At 38.1% G+C, this 17,758-nt stretch overlaps 1 protein-coding gene across 2 annotated transcripts in view; it reads right to left on the reverse strand.

Annotated features, from left to right (window-relative positions):
* Rttn (rotatin) overlaps nucleotides 1-17,758 on the reverse strand; it is a 154,541-nt gene that overhangs the window by 115,534 nt on the left and 21,249 nt on the right. The window contains exons 12-18 of one of the 2 annotated variants that reach the window (XM_027403748.2): nucleotides 10,884-11,096; nucleotides 9,467-9,579; nucleotides 8,024-8,150; nucleotides 6,452-6,577; nucleotides 5,865-5,981; nucleotides 4,379-4,512; nucleotides 2,707-2,878 (exon numbers count right to left, since the gene is read on the reverse strand). In XM_027403748.2, the coding sequence (XP_027259549.1) occupies nucleotides 2,707-2,878; nucleotides 4,379-4,512; nucleotides 5,865-5,981; nucleotides 6,452-6,577; nucleotides 8,024-8,150; nucleotides 9,467-9,579; nucleotides 10,884-11,096 (1,002 nt within the window). Of the gene's footprint in view, nucleotides 1-2,706; nucleotides 2,879-4,378; nucleotides 4,513-5,864; nucleotides 5,982-6,451; nucleotides 6,578-8,023; nucleotides 8,151-9,466; nucleotides 9,580-10,883; nucleotides 11,097-17,758 lie in introns of those variants that run through there. The other variant, XM_027403750.2, reaches the window with a different exon arrangement.

The raw sequence follows: 17,758 nt of genomic DNA on the forward strand, positions 1-17,758 counted from the left end.
GCCTAACAATGACTAATAGAATTTTGGTACTCACTGATTCCCTAGCTGGATCTTCTAAGTACCCTATGAAGATCCTCAAATCCTCTAGCCAAGACCACACCACACAGCACAAAGCATTAAGCTCAGAACAAAACTAAGAATGCATTAGCCCACTAAAAACAAAACAAATCGAAAAATACTGTATCAGAATCTGGGTATGGTAACCTACATCTATAACCCCAGCATTTGGGAAACTGGGCCAATATGATCACAAGACCACCTTGAACTACACAACAAGACCCTGCAAAAACAAAGAAACAAAAAAGCCAACACTGTACTAACTACTCTGTGTAGACCTTTATTACTAATACCCATGCTGGAGGCCTTATCTAAGTGTAAATAAAAACTGAAAAGAAAATGGGAAGCTATAAAGCACAGGAACGAATCAAGGGTGAGGACAGATGGCAAAATTCTCTCAGTTCAGTGATGTAGGTACAGCCCTGGCTAAACAGGTGCTGTCTTAGTTTGCTTCTCTATTGCTATAACAAAACACTAACCAAAACCAACTTGGGGAGGAAAGGGTTTATTTCATCTTACAAATTCCAGGTTCCAGTCCATCACGGAGGAGAATTCAGGGCAGAGACCACGGAGTAACCCTGCTCATAGCTTACTCTTTGTGGCTTTCGCAGCTTGTACTTTCATACAACTCAGAGCAAGCTGCTCTGGGATGGCACCACTCACAGTGGGCTGTGCCCTCCCACATATATCACTTGGCAAGAAAATGCCCACAGATTTACCTACATGTCAGATTCACGGAGGCATTTTCTTAAATTCAGCTTCCCTCTTCCAAGATTATCCTAACCTGTTTCAAGTTCATATATATATTTAAAAAAAAAAAAAAAAAAAAAAGCACCACAGGTGCTAACCTTCTGTAGTCATCTAAAGGAGGCAAAGATTCAGTAAAGAGTTAAAAAAAAATCCTAGAGTCACTGTAAAATCCTGGAGAATAAAATACGAAGGTTGAGATATTTTTTACAAGAACTTTTTCTGTTTTCCTGGTTGACAGTTCCCAATGTTTTTATGTCAGTGGTATTTTTTTGATCATCATCAGGGCAGGTGAGATGGGTAATGGCACTTGCTGCCAAGCCTGATGACCTATGTTCCATCTCCAGCAACATATATGGTGGAAGGAAAACAACGACTTCTATGACATACACTTGGGCACATATATATACACACAAAAAGTAAATCTAATAAAAATATATTTTAAGAAATTAACTGGCAAAATAAGAAACAGGAACTGGAGAAATAACTCAGAGGTTAAGAGCATATGCTGCTCTTCCAAAGGATCTGAGTTTGATTCCCAGCATCCACCTCAAGTGGCTACAACCATGTAACTCTGGCTCCAGGGAATCCAATGCCCTCTCCTGGCTTCAACTGGGCACTGTATTCACATGCACATAGATTTTAAAAATTAGAAAAATAAGTAAAAGGCCATCACAAAACTTCTCACTCTATCCAACTGTAGTGCATTTCAGACACTCCACAAATAACTTCCATTTCCAGCACATATACTCAGTTAAAGAGGGTACATAGTCCCTGGAAGACAACAGGCACTTTCGAAAATTAGTTAAATGCTAGAGGCTATTTATGTTTTCACTTCCATAAACAAGTTTGTTTGACCCATCTGCACCAGCACCAGACATGCTTGATCATATGTGGGCGGGCAGGAAGTATGTAGGATATACACTCACCCCTGATTTGATATAGGCAGGGATGCACAGGCAGAAAATGTGTCAGGTTATATATATGCTTGCCCCTGATTGGATCTGATGGAAAATTGTGTTGATATGTTATGATTTATTGAAGCTTGCCTCAGGATTCAGAAAGCAAAGTCAGCCACAAGCCATAGAAGCCAGGCACACACCTTTAATGTCAGGACTCAGGATTAAGAGGCAGACAGATCTCTGTTCGTTCCAGGCCACACTGAGCTACACGAAACTGATCCAGTCCTAAAGAGAAACAGCTCACACAAAGATGATCGACGCACGTGGGATCACACGACTTTAATCCCAAGACTCATGAGAGGTATTTAAGGCAGAAACAGGGTCTCAGAGTTGGCATTCATTCTCCAGCCACAATGAGGATAGAGCAGCATTCTGAGATAGTCTATGGATTTTCTCCAGCCATGCTGAGAAGAGACAGCAGTCTGAGGCTTAGTGAAGAGCTAGTGGATCAGCACTTTTAGCCTGAGCTAGAGGTAAGAGCTAGTGGCTGGCTGCTTTGCTTTCTGATCTTCAGCTTGAAGCTTGAGCCACATTATCTGTCTCTGGGTCTGTTATTTTTCGTGTTACAGAAAATATGGTGGCCTTGTGGGGTTTCCTTTTTAAGCTTCTGCAAGGCATGACGTGTGGCCATTTTCTGGGAACCCAGAGATGTACCTGGCCAGAGAGTCCATCAACCTGGCCAATATTTAATTAAGGCTTGCTTCAAATTTTAAACCGTGGTAGTGGTCTTATTCTCAACTGGTAGGATTAACACATTTATGTAGTATCTGCCCAGAAAACAAATGCATCCAGAAGCCAGATCAATAGAATACAAGAAACTGGCCCCAAATTACCCATCTCCCTCCCTATGTACACACAGACTTAAAATGATCACATAAAATACATGCTATATAAATGTGTCAAATTGCCACACAATAATAAACTCAAAAGTTATAGTTACCTTAATAACTAGGTCTCTTCTGTCATCCAATTTAAGGTCAATTGGTTTTTTCACAATAAATAGATTAGTAACTTGGGAGAGAACTCTGGCATCTATGAATGGGCGCTTTCTATCAGCCCCTTCTTCACTGATAAGATGAAACGCTAAAAGTTTTAATGCTAATGAACGGACCCTGAAAACACAAGGTATTTAAATTAGTATTTTGTGCTATGTAAATATCTATAAACAGGCTTACAAATATACAGAATTATCAATATAAAGTACAACTACCCACATATATACTACCATCCTAATATTGTCCTGTTTCTACAAAAATCTTTCATATAGTCAATTTTGTTATATAAAATAACATCAGAAACTGAGAATAATTAATAACAATTGAGTAGACTTACAGAGACACAGTCAACCTCAGTTAAACTCTATGTTAGGATCTGTAGCCCCAACTGCTCAAGGATGTAACAGAAGGATCATTTAAACACAGGAGTTTGAGACTAGCCTAGGTAACATGGTTATGAAGCCCAGTCTAAAAACAAAATTGTAACATGCAGTGATTTGAAGGAGAATAACTCTCAAAGGCACATATATTTGAATGCAGGGTATGCATTTGGTGGAAATGTTTGGGAAGTATGGCCTTGTTGGAGATGCGTCACTTAGGGGTGGGCTTGGAGGTTTCAAAAGCCCAAAACATTCCCAGTTAGCTTGCATTCTTGTGCATTCTCTCTCTCTCTCTCTCTCTCTCTCTCTCTCTCTCTCTCTCTCTCTCTCTCTCTCTCTCTCTTTGTGTGTGTGTGTGTGTGTGTGTGTGTGTTCTCTCTGATAATGTGTAAGCTCTCAGCTCCTTCTCCAGTATCCTGCCTGGCTGGCACCATGCTCCCTTCTAAAATGGTTCTGAACTCTAACCCTATGGAACCTTGAGGCACAAAATAAATGCTTTCTTTTATAGGTTCCTTTTGTCATGGAGATAGAAAAGTAACTAAGACAAAAGCTGGTACCATGAATAGGTGTTACTGTGACAGGCCTGACAATATTGTTTTTTGGAGAAATGTGAAACACCTTAGGACTTTGGACTAGGAAAGTGGTTGCATGCTATAGGCAGTGCTTAGCAGTCTATTCATTCAAGCAGAAGCCTAGAAAACAGTAATAATACTGAGAACCATGCAGAATATAGAGGCTCAGTCCTCTACAAAACACAAGGCACAAATGTGGTGCAAGAAATATGTGCAAGCAAAACATCCACACATATAAAATAAAAAAGTAATATAAATAAATAAAATTAAAAAGACTGCTCCTCCTGGCCTTCTGAATACTCTTTATCACTGCTTGACTTTAAACTTTTCCCTATTCTCAATGAGGGAAAAATGTCCCCACTGTTAACTACAGAAGGGAACAAACAAGATACATCCCTCCTTCTGTTATCTTAGTTAAGATGATACACCAATGATGGTGAAGGAAAGAACTCCTTTTAGCTTCCCAAGCAACAGTACAAACTGAAGGAGATTAAAACACTCCAGGAAAGCAGCCAATCAGTCACACACTGACTGGCTCTTTGGGGTAATAACATGGAACCACCTTCCTTTGGTTCTTTAGTCCTACTGTTTCATATTCCTATACTTACTATACTTTGCTAGAACGCATTCATAGTTTTTTACTCAGAAGGTTACACTGTACTCACGAAGGCTTTTTCACTAGCAAAAGTCGAAGCACAGACTTCAGCCGTGTAGTATAAGGAAGGCCTTCTACCTCAGAGCTCACTTTGCTTAATAGGAGAATGCAGTTGCCTAAAGGATCTTCTGGATCAGCATAGCCCTAAGAATTGTTTTTAAGAGAAATTATCATTCAGTTTTATACAAATTGTTTTCAACTTGAAAATAACAGTATTTACACAGGCATGTCATGGAATCCATCAGTTCCCCTCAAGTCAGTTGAATAACAGTCTCTTTTCAAATTAACCTATGTGAAATAAGGAAATGAAATAAAACTAGTTTAAAAGTAAAACAATTTTTAAGCTACAGTTTAAGGAAAATATGCTGATATTTGTTTTTCTAGATCCTTGCAGTAGCGCCTCCATACTTAAGACACTTGACAGATCTTTATCCCTCTCCAAACAGATTGAAGCAGGAGTGCTAGAGGACCTTCATGTGGAAAACTGGACCAGTAGCTTTGGGGACTAAAACCTGTAAGCATAGCCATTGTCCATAGGACGTTGTAGTCTGTTTCCAGTGAATTACAGCCATTTCTTCTACATCCTTTTTTACATCTACTAACACAATGCAACACAGGTAATATAAAAGTGGGAAAAGAGCATTTCTGAAGTGTATTCTTTAATGTCCTAGAAAGCTTTAACTGTTAATTTGATGCAGCCTAGCATCATGTGAGAGGAAACTTGAATCAAAGAATTACATAAATCAAACTAGCCTGTGGGCTCAATATTTGACCAAGCTAGCAAAATGATGTATTGCTTTTGGTTTAACGATGCTTTGATGTAAAAGTTGGGAAAAAAACTTTTTTTTTTTCAGGAGGTTAACTTTGGAGGGTGGGAAAAACATGTTTGTTAGTATGGAAAAACATGATTGTTTTGAAGCCATTCAGATGGCTTGAGTTATCGGGGCTAGCCACTTGTGTGAAACTCATCAGGTGGTCTGATACTACTTCATTTCTTTGTGCTGACACCTCTGCAGGAGGACCACAGCAAATAAGTTTGTGGGTCCTAGCTCTACCTTTCCTCATTCCTTCGGCGCCCGGAAGGACTGCTTAAGAAAGCTTTGTGCCTAGGAGCTCACTAATCAAAGTATCACTCTAATTAAATTCATGCACAAATAGAATGCATAAGGCAAGCTAATTATGCAATGTCTGCTTAACAAGGACTGCTGGCTCTGCTTCAAATCCTTTACAAAGGGCTGAGCTCTGTCTTGCACAGTCAATACTTTTTGACCTCCCACCCAGACATGTGAAGTCTACACAGGCAAATTTGCTATCCTTGCTTAAGCTTTTGCCAGAATCTGGACAGCCACCCACTTCCTGCTCACGTCTCCCCAGTGCCTTCAAGGCGCCACTTCATTTTTCTCACAATGTGACAGTTCTGCTGTTTGCATTCTTTTAAATCACTGACAACCAGCCAAAGACAAAGAGTATCGTAAAAAATGAATTGCAAAGAGTACCTGTAGCACTGGAATGACAGGACAGAGTGACTCAATAAACTTGTTCCAGGTCAGTGCTGTCATCATCAATCGTCCCTGAAGCAGATACAACAGAATGGCCTTGGCAGCAGCATTCACCTGCACAACAACAGACACAGCCATGCTAGGAGATGTCCCACTGAGTCCTCTCACAGACCTGCAATGTCTTATCAAATCTGAAAGGTACAAAATTAACTTCTCTTGCTTCAAATGTTCCTCTCTCCACACATCGTTTATACTCTGGTACTAATGAGGGGGTTTTTTTCCCCCTTAAGTTTCTGCTATTTTATCCTTATCAATAAATCTGAAATAACAACTATTCTGTAGTTCCTCATATCTACGAGGAAATCTTAAGTAAAATGTTCATCTGATTCTATAAGATCAAGTGTATTCTGTATTTTGATTTACCCACTTTCTTTAACATTTCTTTTTATGTAAATAATGTCAGAACTTAACTAATGTATCAAGCACACATTTCCTTGTAGCTTCTCATGAAGGTGTCCAATGTATTGAAGCATTTCTTTGACTTGATAGGGTAAGCTTTTGTACATAATTTTAACATATCATACCTCATTTCTGGGTTCTTGGAAACCAAATGCAGAGATTTCATATAGAACTTTTGGATGAAGCAGAAAATGAATTCCACTACAAAGTGAAGATACAGGTTTAGTGACATTATGGACACCTAAACATTCCTGTAAAATAATACAAATTTTTTTTAAATTAGTGGCAATAATTTTTCTAAAAGAATTCTCTTTCTTTTTTATAATTTAATTCCAATTTTAGTTTTCACATAATTAAAAAAGTTGTTTAGCTAACAAAATTTTCTACCTAGTTGTTCAAGTTTATGTGGGCTACATAATGTTCTGCCAATGAGAAAAATCTTCATAAATAACCAAACAGCCATAACCCCTAAAAATCAACAGATATAAAAGACATGACAAACCCTTAAAACCTTAACCTGAGGTGCTAGATTTGTGACTTGATTTACTTCGGCTTGAGACAGAAAAACAAAATTCAAATAAAAAAAAAAGTAAAAATATTGGGGAAGAAATATATACAGAAAAAGAAAACATCAAATCCGTTCTCAATTATAATAGAAAGTGTTTTGTTAGAACTATGTGAGAGAGAACAGAAGTGATTAGAAATATTAACAAATCAGTGTAAATATAATACAGTGGAAACACATGCAAGAATGAGTCACAAACTTAAACTCAATTCCTTTCATATTGGAAATTACTCTGTCCTTATAACTAATAACAGTTAAAGGTCAAATATATACATGTGATCTCAGATACTTATATACATATACATTATATTTATTTTTAACTATTAACTTAAAAACACAAAAAATACTCTAAACTCTTGGGAGCTAAGACTTCAGCCTTAATTAATGTTTAAAAATAGCTGTCATTTCCTTAGGATACACATGATTCTCTAAGTTTCAGCTTATTCATTCACAAGTTAATAATTCCCTCTGCATGCCTCCTGTGCCTGTCTCCTACATGATGCTACCATAGTTTTTAAAAATCATCTCAGATGGGCACAGTACCATCTGAGCACCATGGATTAGAGATCCAGCACCCAGGATTAAAAACTTTGGTTCAGTAAAAGGGAGAGTCAACTTAAATATTCAGCATTAAGTAAAAGGAAGCAAACCCCAACTTATAACAGTAAACATGGGTTAATTAAGTAGATCTCCAATCCTCCAGATAAATTAAACACTTGACAAAAAACGTAGAGTATGAAACTATACTTTAGGCTTACAAAACAAACAGTAATATACTATTTATAAGGACATGCATATGCAGTAAACATATATTCTAAAAACATGGATGGAACGATATACACCAACACCAAGAATAGCTTGGTGCAGAAGGTGGTGCAGAAGGGCAGAGAAAGATGTCTGTGTAACTATAGATCACAAGTTAGATTTAATATGCTGTTCAATGAGACTAGGAAGGAAAAAGAAATTTAACAGTGCAACCTTCCCAGAGCTGACGAATGACTAACATTTACTTATGGAATACAATTCTTGCTAACACAAGAGCTTAGGAATTCTAGAAGCGTAGTATGAGAATCCATTCTTAGTTCTCATATTAACTAATTAGTTCTAAAAACAAGCAAAAGAAAAGCCCCACCTTCACAATCTCCAGACAGCACTGGTAAGTCTCCACCTTCACCTGTGGACAGGGGTGTGACAGCATATGGAGAAACACTTTCTGACTCTCCCCCTGTAGTAATGGACTGGCCTGTGCAGATTTCCAACTGGAAAAAAAGAAAAACATCCAAAATACCTGAGGCCAGCAAGTTACTAAGCAAAGGATTGCAGAGCATGTTGGAAAAGATCCCCTCCTACTCCAGTTCCTTTGAGTGGGAACGCCCCTTCATGAACTAGATTGGCATCAATTTACCAGGCAAAAAAAAAACCACCCTCTCTTAGGAATATAGAAAGAAACAAAAAGAAGACATCCTTAAAAACTCACACTTGCAGCCAGGCAGAGTAACACAAGCCTTCAAGTCCAGCACTCAGGACAGAGGTAGACAGATCACTAAGTTCCAGGCAATCCTGGTCAATATAGAGAGCTACAGGCTAGACAAGGCTATACAGGCTTCTTAAACAAAAAGAATCTGTATTCTTCTTGTACAAAAATAGAAAACAAAGCAAACAACTTGTGGACTTGAGCCAGTGAAACGGTTTTGAGGTAGAGGTGCTTGTCACACAAACCTGATGACCTGAGTTCAATCCCCAGATCCTACAGTGGAAGAAGAGAATCAATTCTCCAAAGCTGTCCTCCTACCACACCTATGTCATGGCATGTGCTCCCATATTGTCCATACACATTAATAAAGAAAATTAAATTAAATGAAAACCCAAAGTTAACTGATATTTGTCATATTGTGGAACTTATTATAGGAATCTGTTCCAATATCCTCAAAATAAATTAACGAATGCATAATGCTTTCCAAAAGCATTATGGAAATCAGTAATTTTCTAAAAGTTACATAAAGGAATCTTAAACTTGGGGAATCACTTGTGACTTGACTTTATTTTTTGAGATGGAGTGCCTGCTGATGTTGCACTCCAAGGGATCTCCTGCCTCTGTGACCTGAGCCCTGGGCCTGTAAGTGTGAGTCACCACCTCCGACAACCTAAACTAACAACTGTCTGAGTAGCTGCTGGGGATGGCTACAAATGTTTACAAATCTAAGAACTGTTCATTTTCATTACAGGCATGACACTGTTAAAATTAACTCTTGAATAAAGCAGTTACCTAGTTAATGCAGCTATGCAATTCAATAGTGAGACCCATAAAACAATTTAAACTAAAATAAGAAACATGAAGGGACATTTTCATTTATATTATTCCTAAGTTTACATAACCATGTTCATGCATATTATTCCTAAATTGTCATATCCATGTTAATGTCCACACACGTACATGGATATACACACACACACACACACACACACACACACACACACACACACACAGAGAGAGAGAGAGAGACAGAGAGAGAGAGAGAGAGAGAGAGAGAGAGAGAGAGCCTTGATTTGTCACATGTAGAAAAGGAAATATTACATCTTTGAACAAGTGCAGATGATGTCCTTTATTATGGGGGAATGCTGATGGTAAGAAAAGCTATACAAGGCTTGGTCTGCCAGCTCCACCAATTCTAGGAGATTCTTTTCTCCCTGTAATAAAAGAGAAAAGAGACAGGAAACATGAAATTCATACACAATAAAATTCTTACAGTTAACTAAGTCCCCTCAAGAAACTAAACTGTTCAGAGACCTTGTTCACGTTTGTTTAAGTCCACCTTCCGAAAAATCAATCTACAAATGTCAACCTAGAAGCCAAACTGTAGGGGACATGGTAGTGAAATACCACCTGAGACCATTCATTATTTGGGTTTCCTTTAATCATTTGTGACTTCTGTGACTAAAATACTAGTGTATTTTATCACCTACCATCCCTCTCTACCAGCCTCACAAGTTCTGGAAACAGAAGGCATCTACAGATGCACAGCTGTCTGCAGAATGTCAAATATCCACTTAAAGAAGTGATTTAAACTGTAAAGAAAGAAACAGGAAACCCAGAGGCATAAAGAAGTGCAAAAACTGAGCGAGGTCAGGTAGCTGGGGCTTAGGTCAAGGGTAAGGGCTACCAGGACTAGAAAATGAACAAGGCCAATCTGGTCAGTTTACAAAAACAAACAGAAAAGTAAATATAAAGGGCTGAGGCTTAATTTAGCTTTAGCAGCAAAGTGCTTACCTATCAAGTGTAAGGCCGGAGATTCCATCCCCAGTACAAGGGATGGTGATAAGAGAAGGAATATGGCAAAAATAAGGAAAAATTTCATAATGGATAAATAAAGAAAAATGGAACACATGAGGTTCAAAGACAGTTCAAAAGGAATAAATAAGAATTGTGTGAAGGACCCATTTTGGTATCCTCAGATGCCACTCAAGGCAATGTCATCTCTAAGATCCACTCGTCTTTCAATATATTATGCTATACTTCAATGATATTTTTAAATGAGATAAATGGTAATAAACACTGCTTTGATATTATATCTCAAGACACCCACTATCTTACAAATAATAACTAAAGACTGCAATTAACAGCAACAAAAATATCAGGTTCTGCATGAAAGCATGTAATAACTGGCATAAAAAATTAAAACCAAATTTTATCTACAAGTTTGTAAGTATGAATTAACACAGCTATCATAATTCTGATTAAATCAGTCATCACTCAGTTCCCACATAATAACTGAAACTGCTAATTCTATGAAAACACACTATTCAATACAATAAAGTCTCTGTATTGCTTTTGTGAAAATCATGTCCTTATTTTAATCAGACTCTAGATCCATTCAATAAAAATGTATCACACACCTAGTATACTTGTTATATGTCTATCAGTTGGAACAGTGTAGGTTAGATTTTCTAAACATTTCACCAAAAAGATTTAAGATAATTGCAAAATAATTTACCTCTTTCCCCACATCAGATAGGAAGTTACAGGTACATTCAATTGAATAAACAGCCTCTGCAGTTCGTTTATAAATGCTGTAGTTTTCAGAATCCAGCTGTTCCAAATAAGCCACAACAGCGTCATGGATCTCTGGATATTCCAAAGAAATGGGCATGTCCAAAGAGACAAGGAATAATGCTGCAGACACGGACTCCGGCAAAAACTTGCTCGCCTTGATTAAAAAAAAAAAAAAAATGTTTTCTAAAGTGCTTTGTTAGGAGCATACTATGAAATATATTGCCTACCAAAATTCTATGCTTTTTCCAGAGAAAATTGTTTTTCCCAACATATCAACATATTATCTACTTCTATGTTTTAGTCAATGCAATTTCTCTGCCCAAAATGTCTGAAGTCCAAATAGGGATTCTTTGTTCCAAGCCAGGAAATTGAATACCTTCCTCCTCCTGAACCAACACCCAGAATTATTCTTCCTTTGGGGGCTGCTCCTTGTTTATACCTCTGCTATGAAGCAAAGCATGAAGCCAACACTCCTGAGGTCAGAAACATTTTCTCTTACATAAACAAGCATGCAATGAAACCATATGAAACAGTACAACACTAATTCAAGTCCATCTTGGTTTATTTGGGCAAAAAATGATTTGTGTTCTTTTTGAGAGGAAAATCAACATAATGTTTCAAATAGTTTCAGAAAACTACAGAAGACAGCCCTATTGTATTGCTTTATATAAAGATATATTTATAACCAAAATCAATGGATTTAAAACTAAAACTGACTTTTAATGATTCTAGTTTTGTGGTAAGATTCTAATTAGTAACTAAAGAAGTGAAATGTAGTTCAGTCAGAGTTAAAGAAAAATCATTCAACAGGCTCAGGAGTATGTCTTTATTATTGGATTTTGCCATTATTTATTTCATGGATGTCCTATTTTAATAACAATCATCATCAACTGCCTAAAGTCTAATATTAGGAAATGGATCAATCTGTTGTGGGATACTGGATCGTACTGTGACAATCTGAGACTGTTAATAAAATTACCCTTGAATCAGGGGATGGAGTCAATGACTAGCTGACAGGAATTAGCCATAGAGATTTTGGAAGACCCAAGAAACAGTACAATAGAGAGGCACAGGAAAGAGTAGAGGGGCTTAGAAAGATTCGCAGGGAAGCACCAAAAGGGAGGGACAAGCTGGTCGTGCCTCCACTGCTATCTTAATCTATCAGGTTTTTACCCCAATAACTGACCCCAAGATTTTAGTAATAATGGAACAATTTAGATAAATGTGTCATCAATTAAGCAACAATGTGTTATGGGAAATCATTTTAAGGTGTGTTACAGTTGTTTATGCTGTGGAGCATTTGTTTAATGATAAAGATGTGTTGCATTCTTTTATGTTGTATTTTTTAACTCCGTGTTACTTTGCCTGTCTAAAACACCTGAGCTGAATGGTCAATAGCAAGGCAGGAGAGAGAAATAGGCAGGGCTGGCAGGCAGAGAGAATAAATAGGAAGGGAAATCTGGGAAGAGAGAGAGGAGCAAGAGAAGAGGAAGGAGCAAGAGAAAAAGGAGAGGAGGTCACCAGGGGCCAGCCATGTAGCCACCCAGCCGGCCAACAACAGAATAAGAGCAAAAGTAAGATATACAGGAATAGAGAAAGGCAAAAGCCCAGAGGCAAAAGGTAGATGTAACTACTTAAGAAAAGCTGACTAGAAATAAGCCAAACTGGGGCTGGAGAGATGGCTCAGAGGTTAAGAACACTGGCTGTTCTTCCAGAGGTCTTGAGTTCAATTCCCAGCAACCACATGATGGCTCACAACCATCCATAATGAGATCTGGTGCCCTCTTCTGGCCTGCAGGGATACATGCATACATAATACTGTATACATAATAGATAAATACTTAAAAAGAAAGAAAGAAAGAAAGAAAGAAAGAAAGAAAGAAAGAAAGAAAGAAAGAAAGAAAGAAAAGAAAAGAAATAAGCCAAACTAAGGCAGGGCATTCATAAGATTCTGTGTGTGAGTTATTTGGGAGCTCGGTGGCGGGCCCCCAACAGACCAAAAGAGTAAACAGAACAGAGAGTAAAAACAACCAACTACAACAATGGCCTGAAAAGACTTGGCAAATAGAAAATGAAGATCAAAAGATGGAATCAAAATTTAGGTTAAAATCACTGAAAAGCTTGGAAGCCAAGAAAGCAGCTATTAGAAAGTCAAGAGAACATCCACTGTTTTGCAACTCTGCTACTGAAAAAGAGAAAACCACATAAGTGCTCACTAACAGTTAACTCAAAGTATACTAACTGACACTCCCCTCTCCTCCTGTGTATGGTGGGTATTAGTATTTAGGCATTTTACTGGCCTGTCTTCAGAGTTCTGACAAGACATGCCTTCAGCTGCTGCCACGAAGAGCACCACTATCTGTGCCTATTCAATATGTTCCCTTTTAAAAGGGCCCTGCCTACTTTCCATCTCTCTCTCTCCCTCTCCCCCTCTTCCTTCCCCTGTCTGTCCCCCTCTCTCTCTGTTCCCCCACCTTCTCTCGGTGCCTCCTCTGCCTCTCCTTCCTTTCCCAGCTGCTACTGTCACTGGAGGCCAGTCCCCCCTCCTCCCTTTTCCCTTTTTATGATCCTTTTCACTGACGAAAAAACCCCTATGCTTGAACACTGTTACATGGCATCTTTCTCTATTGAGCCACTTTTTTTTTTTTTTTTTAATTATAACAGTGGGCACTGTACCAGATCCTGGGAATACAACAGAAACAAAAAACCTTGTAAACTGACATTCCACTGAAGAAGGCAGAGTGTAAACAATGCCTTCATAAGATGTCAGATGTAGCTATGAATACTAATAAAGAAAAAATTCTAAACCAGGATGGGAAGGATAGAAAGAGAAAAGTGATGTGGCATGGATAAGGGAAGTGCTATTACTATGAAGTGGTATAAACTTTCTGTAAAATGACGTCAGAGTGTCCTAGTGTGCTTTCTGTTGTTGTGATAAACATCATGACCAAATCCAGTTTAGAGAGGAAAGGGCTGATTTGGTTTACCAGTTACAACACATCACCAAAGAAAACCCAGGCAGGAACTGAAACAGAGACCACAGAGAAATACAGCTTACTGACTTGCTTTCCAGGGCTTGCTTAGTTTCCTTTCTATGCACCCCCAGGACCACCTGCCCAAAGATGGCAGGATCCACTTCAGACCAGGCTCTCCCACAACCATCAGCAATCAAGAAAATGCCTGAGGGCAGACTTCCCACAAGCCAATCTGATGGAGGCAATTCTTCAACTAAGGCTCCCTCTTCCCAAGTGTTCCTGCACAATAAAGGATCCAGGCCAGTCAGGAAATACAGACATCTGGGGGAGAGCAGTCACAGAAAAGGGAACAGTAAGTACACAAGCTCCAAGTAGGCTGTTATGGATAGTCCTGAGGGATGGAGACGGGGAAAGATGAACCAGGTCAATTAAGGCTTTGATTTTCCTTAAGGATTTGCTCATAGATGGAAGCCCTTGACAGGATGCAAGCAAGTATTGAGTTTAGTCTGCAAATACAGGGTAAAAAACAAAGGTAAAAATAGAGAAACCAATGAAGAGTTTACTGCAATACAGATCAAACAGGACACTGGGTTCAACTCAGGGTATTTCACACTGGAAAAATACTACTTAAGGACTAGAACTTTTGCCAAAGAAATTAACATATGAAAATGATGGTAATATTTATTGAAATAACAAAGTCTATAAGGAGAAAACACTTATGAAGCAAAGAATTAGGTCTGAGGTGAGGAGTTAACACTATCCAAGTGAAGGTATCAAAATGGAGCACTAGGATCTCTAAGATAGAGATGATATGAGCTGTATGATATGATATGTGTAGGTCTTGCCTGGAAACTAATTAACAAGTAAATCACACCTAAAGATCATATAAAGAAAGATATTTCATAAGGTTAGTCTTCTAGATTGGAAAGAATGAAAAAGATAAAGAGGAACAAGAAGAATTGATGACTTGGGCACACTTACTGAAATAATATAACCTTAAGAGTCCACCTCCATAGTAACTACATTTTAGTTTAAAAGAACAATGACCAACTCTAGTGAGAAAAATAACAGTTGGGTATGAATTAAGCATTAAGCAAAGAACTGAGTACATAGTTGTGGTAATCTGAATGAAAGTGTCCCTGATAGGCTCATAGGGAATGGTACTATGAGGAGGTGTGGCCTTGGAGGAAGTGTGTCACTGGCATCAGGCCCAGTGTCATTCTCTCTTACTGCTGCCTGCTGATCCAGATTTAGAACCTTCAGCTCCTTCTCCAGCACCACATCTACCTGCAAGCTGCCATGCTTCCTGCCATGACGACAGTGGACTAAACCTTTGAACTGTAAGGCAGCACCAATTAAATGATTTTCTTTATAAGAGTTGTGATGGTCATGATGCCTCTTCACAGCAACAGAAACTCTTAAGATAATAGTACTTGATAAATATTCATTTCCTTCCTCCCCCCCCCTTTTCTCCTCAAGGAGGAATTCTAACATTTTCACTCTACATATTTGTATCTGGAACTCTTATTACACCAACAACTCAAAACTCTGTGCTAAGAATTCTAAATTTATTTCTTGCATGGTGTGGCATTATCTAAGAGTTGGTTAGAAAAGGAGACCTCCAGGTTAGGTATTCAGCTCAGTGGTAAAGTTCTTGCCTCAAAAGCACAAAGCCCTATGTCCCAAGCAATAGTGGGTGGGAGCTAGAAATTCAGCCCATCAGGCCCTGCCCTGATGAATCAGACCTGGGGAGATAGTAGTTAACATAATCTCAAAGAGATCTCTTTGTGCATTGTTCTTCAAAGTGTACTGCTCTGAGTCATTGAGCCAGCAGCATCAATCATGGGACCTTACATACATCACTGAACCACTTAGAGGACTTAATGTATGAAGTCCTTCCTGCTCTTACTACTGCTTACAAGCTTACCCGAATACAAATATATTCCTAGAATGTACTTGGATTCTGCAGAACTAGTATTTCCAGGCCCCGCCTACACACACACACACACACACACACACACACACACACACACACACACACACACAGTTACCTAAAGTAACCTTCATTTTATTTCCCAATTTACTTCACACAACTAAAGTATTTTTCGAAAGATAGCCAACATTTTAACAAAATACGAATACTCTTCAAAGTTATTCACAATCAAAACATATCAAATTCAAAGGAAAACATCTGTGTGACATGACAAGTTTCAGGGCTCAAATCTCCTTCCAGTTGTTGGTGGCTCCTTACAGGCAGAGGGCAGCAAAACTTCACATTTATACACAATGGAGACATAAGGAGCAATGGAAGAGGATTTCTGTTTAGATGCCATTTTAAAGTACTTGGTTTATTAAAGAAAAGATAACCAAGTAACCTATAAATACAGTGTCTAAAATTGACCTAGTGAAGTTTTAAGTTAAAAACACAAATATACTACGAAAAGTTACAGATACTGATTCATTTTCGGAAAACCAATGAAAAATGTCTATGCTCAACAAAACAAAAACAAAAGGACACTGGACATATTATATACACTCTATACACATATACACACACACACACACACACACACACACACACACACACACACAATCCATACACACAAGTTCAGGTCACTGATAGGTCTTGTCTGGAAACTTTAATCTGAGGAGAGTAAACAGGTAGATGTCTTTAAGAATCACAAGTAGGATAGTTCATGAAAGCCAAGGTCACTACTAGGTTCTACATTTTAATTTTTCACAAAGTAAAATGTATGTTTCAAATTTAATTTTTATTTTTTTTTTACAAAATGACCTGGCAATATATTATGTGTGTTAAGCAATATTAGAAAATAGAATTGTGACTATATTCTCCACAAAATTCCAGGAACAAAATTAAAAATAGTTAATAACTAAGGAAAAGGCACAGGAAGTAGTTCTCTAGCTGCCAGGATTTCTCCTATGCATTCTGTGGAAATACATTGTACCTTGAGATCAAGTTAAGGCTGTGAACTTAACCTGCTATCCTACCGTGTACTCAGCCTGTTTAAGTTTAACCTGCCTTGAACAAGGAAACACCTTACTATGCCTTGCATGCCCCAATGCAATCAGTTTGTACAAGCTAAGCTAAATGCATTTTTTTAGTCTTAAGTTCACACTCTCACATGCTCTGACCCAGAATAATGCATATGTGTGTAATCATTTTCTGAGAGCATTCAATTGGTTAGAAGCCACCTTAAAACAAATATTTGCTATAAATATCATAAGCAGTCTGGATATAGCTTGATAACAACTGTTTGCAGTATTGAGTGCAATTCAAGGTCAGTAACTTATTTTCTTGTAAAATTCTGTTAAAGATGCTGTAAAGAATTCTTATTCCTTCTTCATGTTATGTTTCCTGAAGTATTCAATAAATACAGAGCAAAGCCCTTTGTTAGAGCATGCATGACAAACATTAGACACAGATACACACATGCATACACACAGAGACATCGGACACAGACACAGTTATAACTCACAGGCGATGACACCCACAATGGACAGATTATAGACAGGCCAGTAACTTCAAACCACAGGCAGGCTGAGGGCACAGATTATAAACAGGCCAGTAACTACAAACCACAAGCAGGCAGAGGGCACAGAAAGGCAAGTGGAAAACTCAAATTCAGATTCGCTCTTGATTAAACTAATCCAAGAGGATGTTACTTTGGGTTCATTTCCAGATGGGATATTGATGCATGTTGGTGGCCTCTGAGGTTATCATTAATGCATTAACTGACACACTTTCATTAAAGTAGGTAATGGTTTGTTTGTTTGTTTTTAATAACTACACTATAAAATATCTGTACATGAATGATGTGTA

This window comes from Cricetulus griseus, chromosome 2 (genome assembly GCF_003668045.3).
Source record: "Cricetulus griseus strain 17A/GY chromosome 2, alternate assembly CriGri-PICRH-1.0, whole genome shotgun sequence".
Classification (NCBI taxonomy): domain Eukaryota; kingdom Metazoa; phylum Chordata; class Mammalia; order Rodentia; family Cricetidae; genus Cricetulus; species Cricetulus griseus.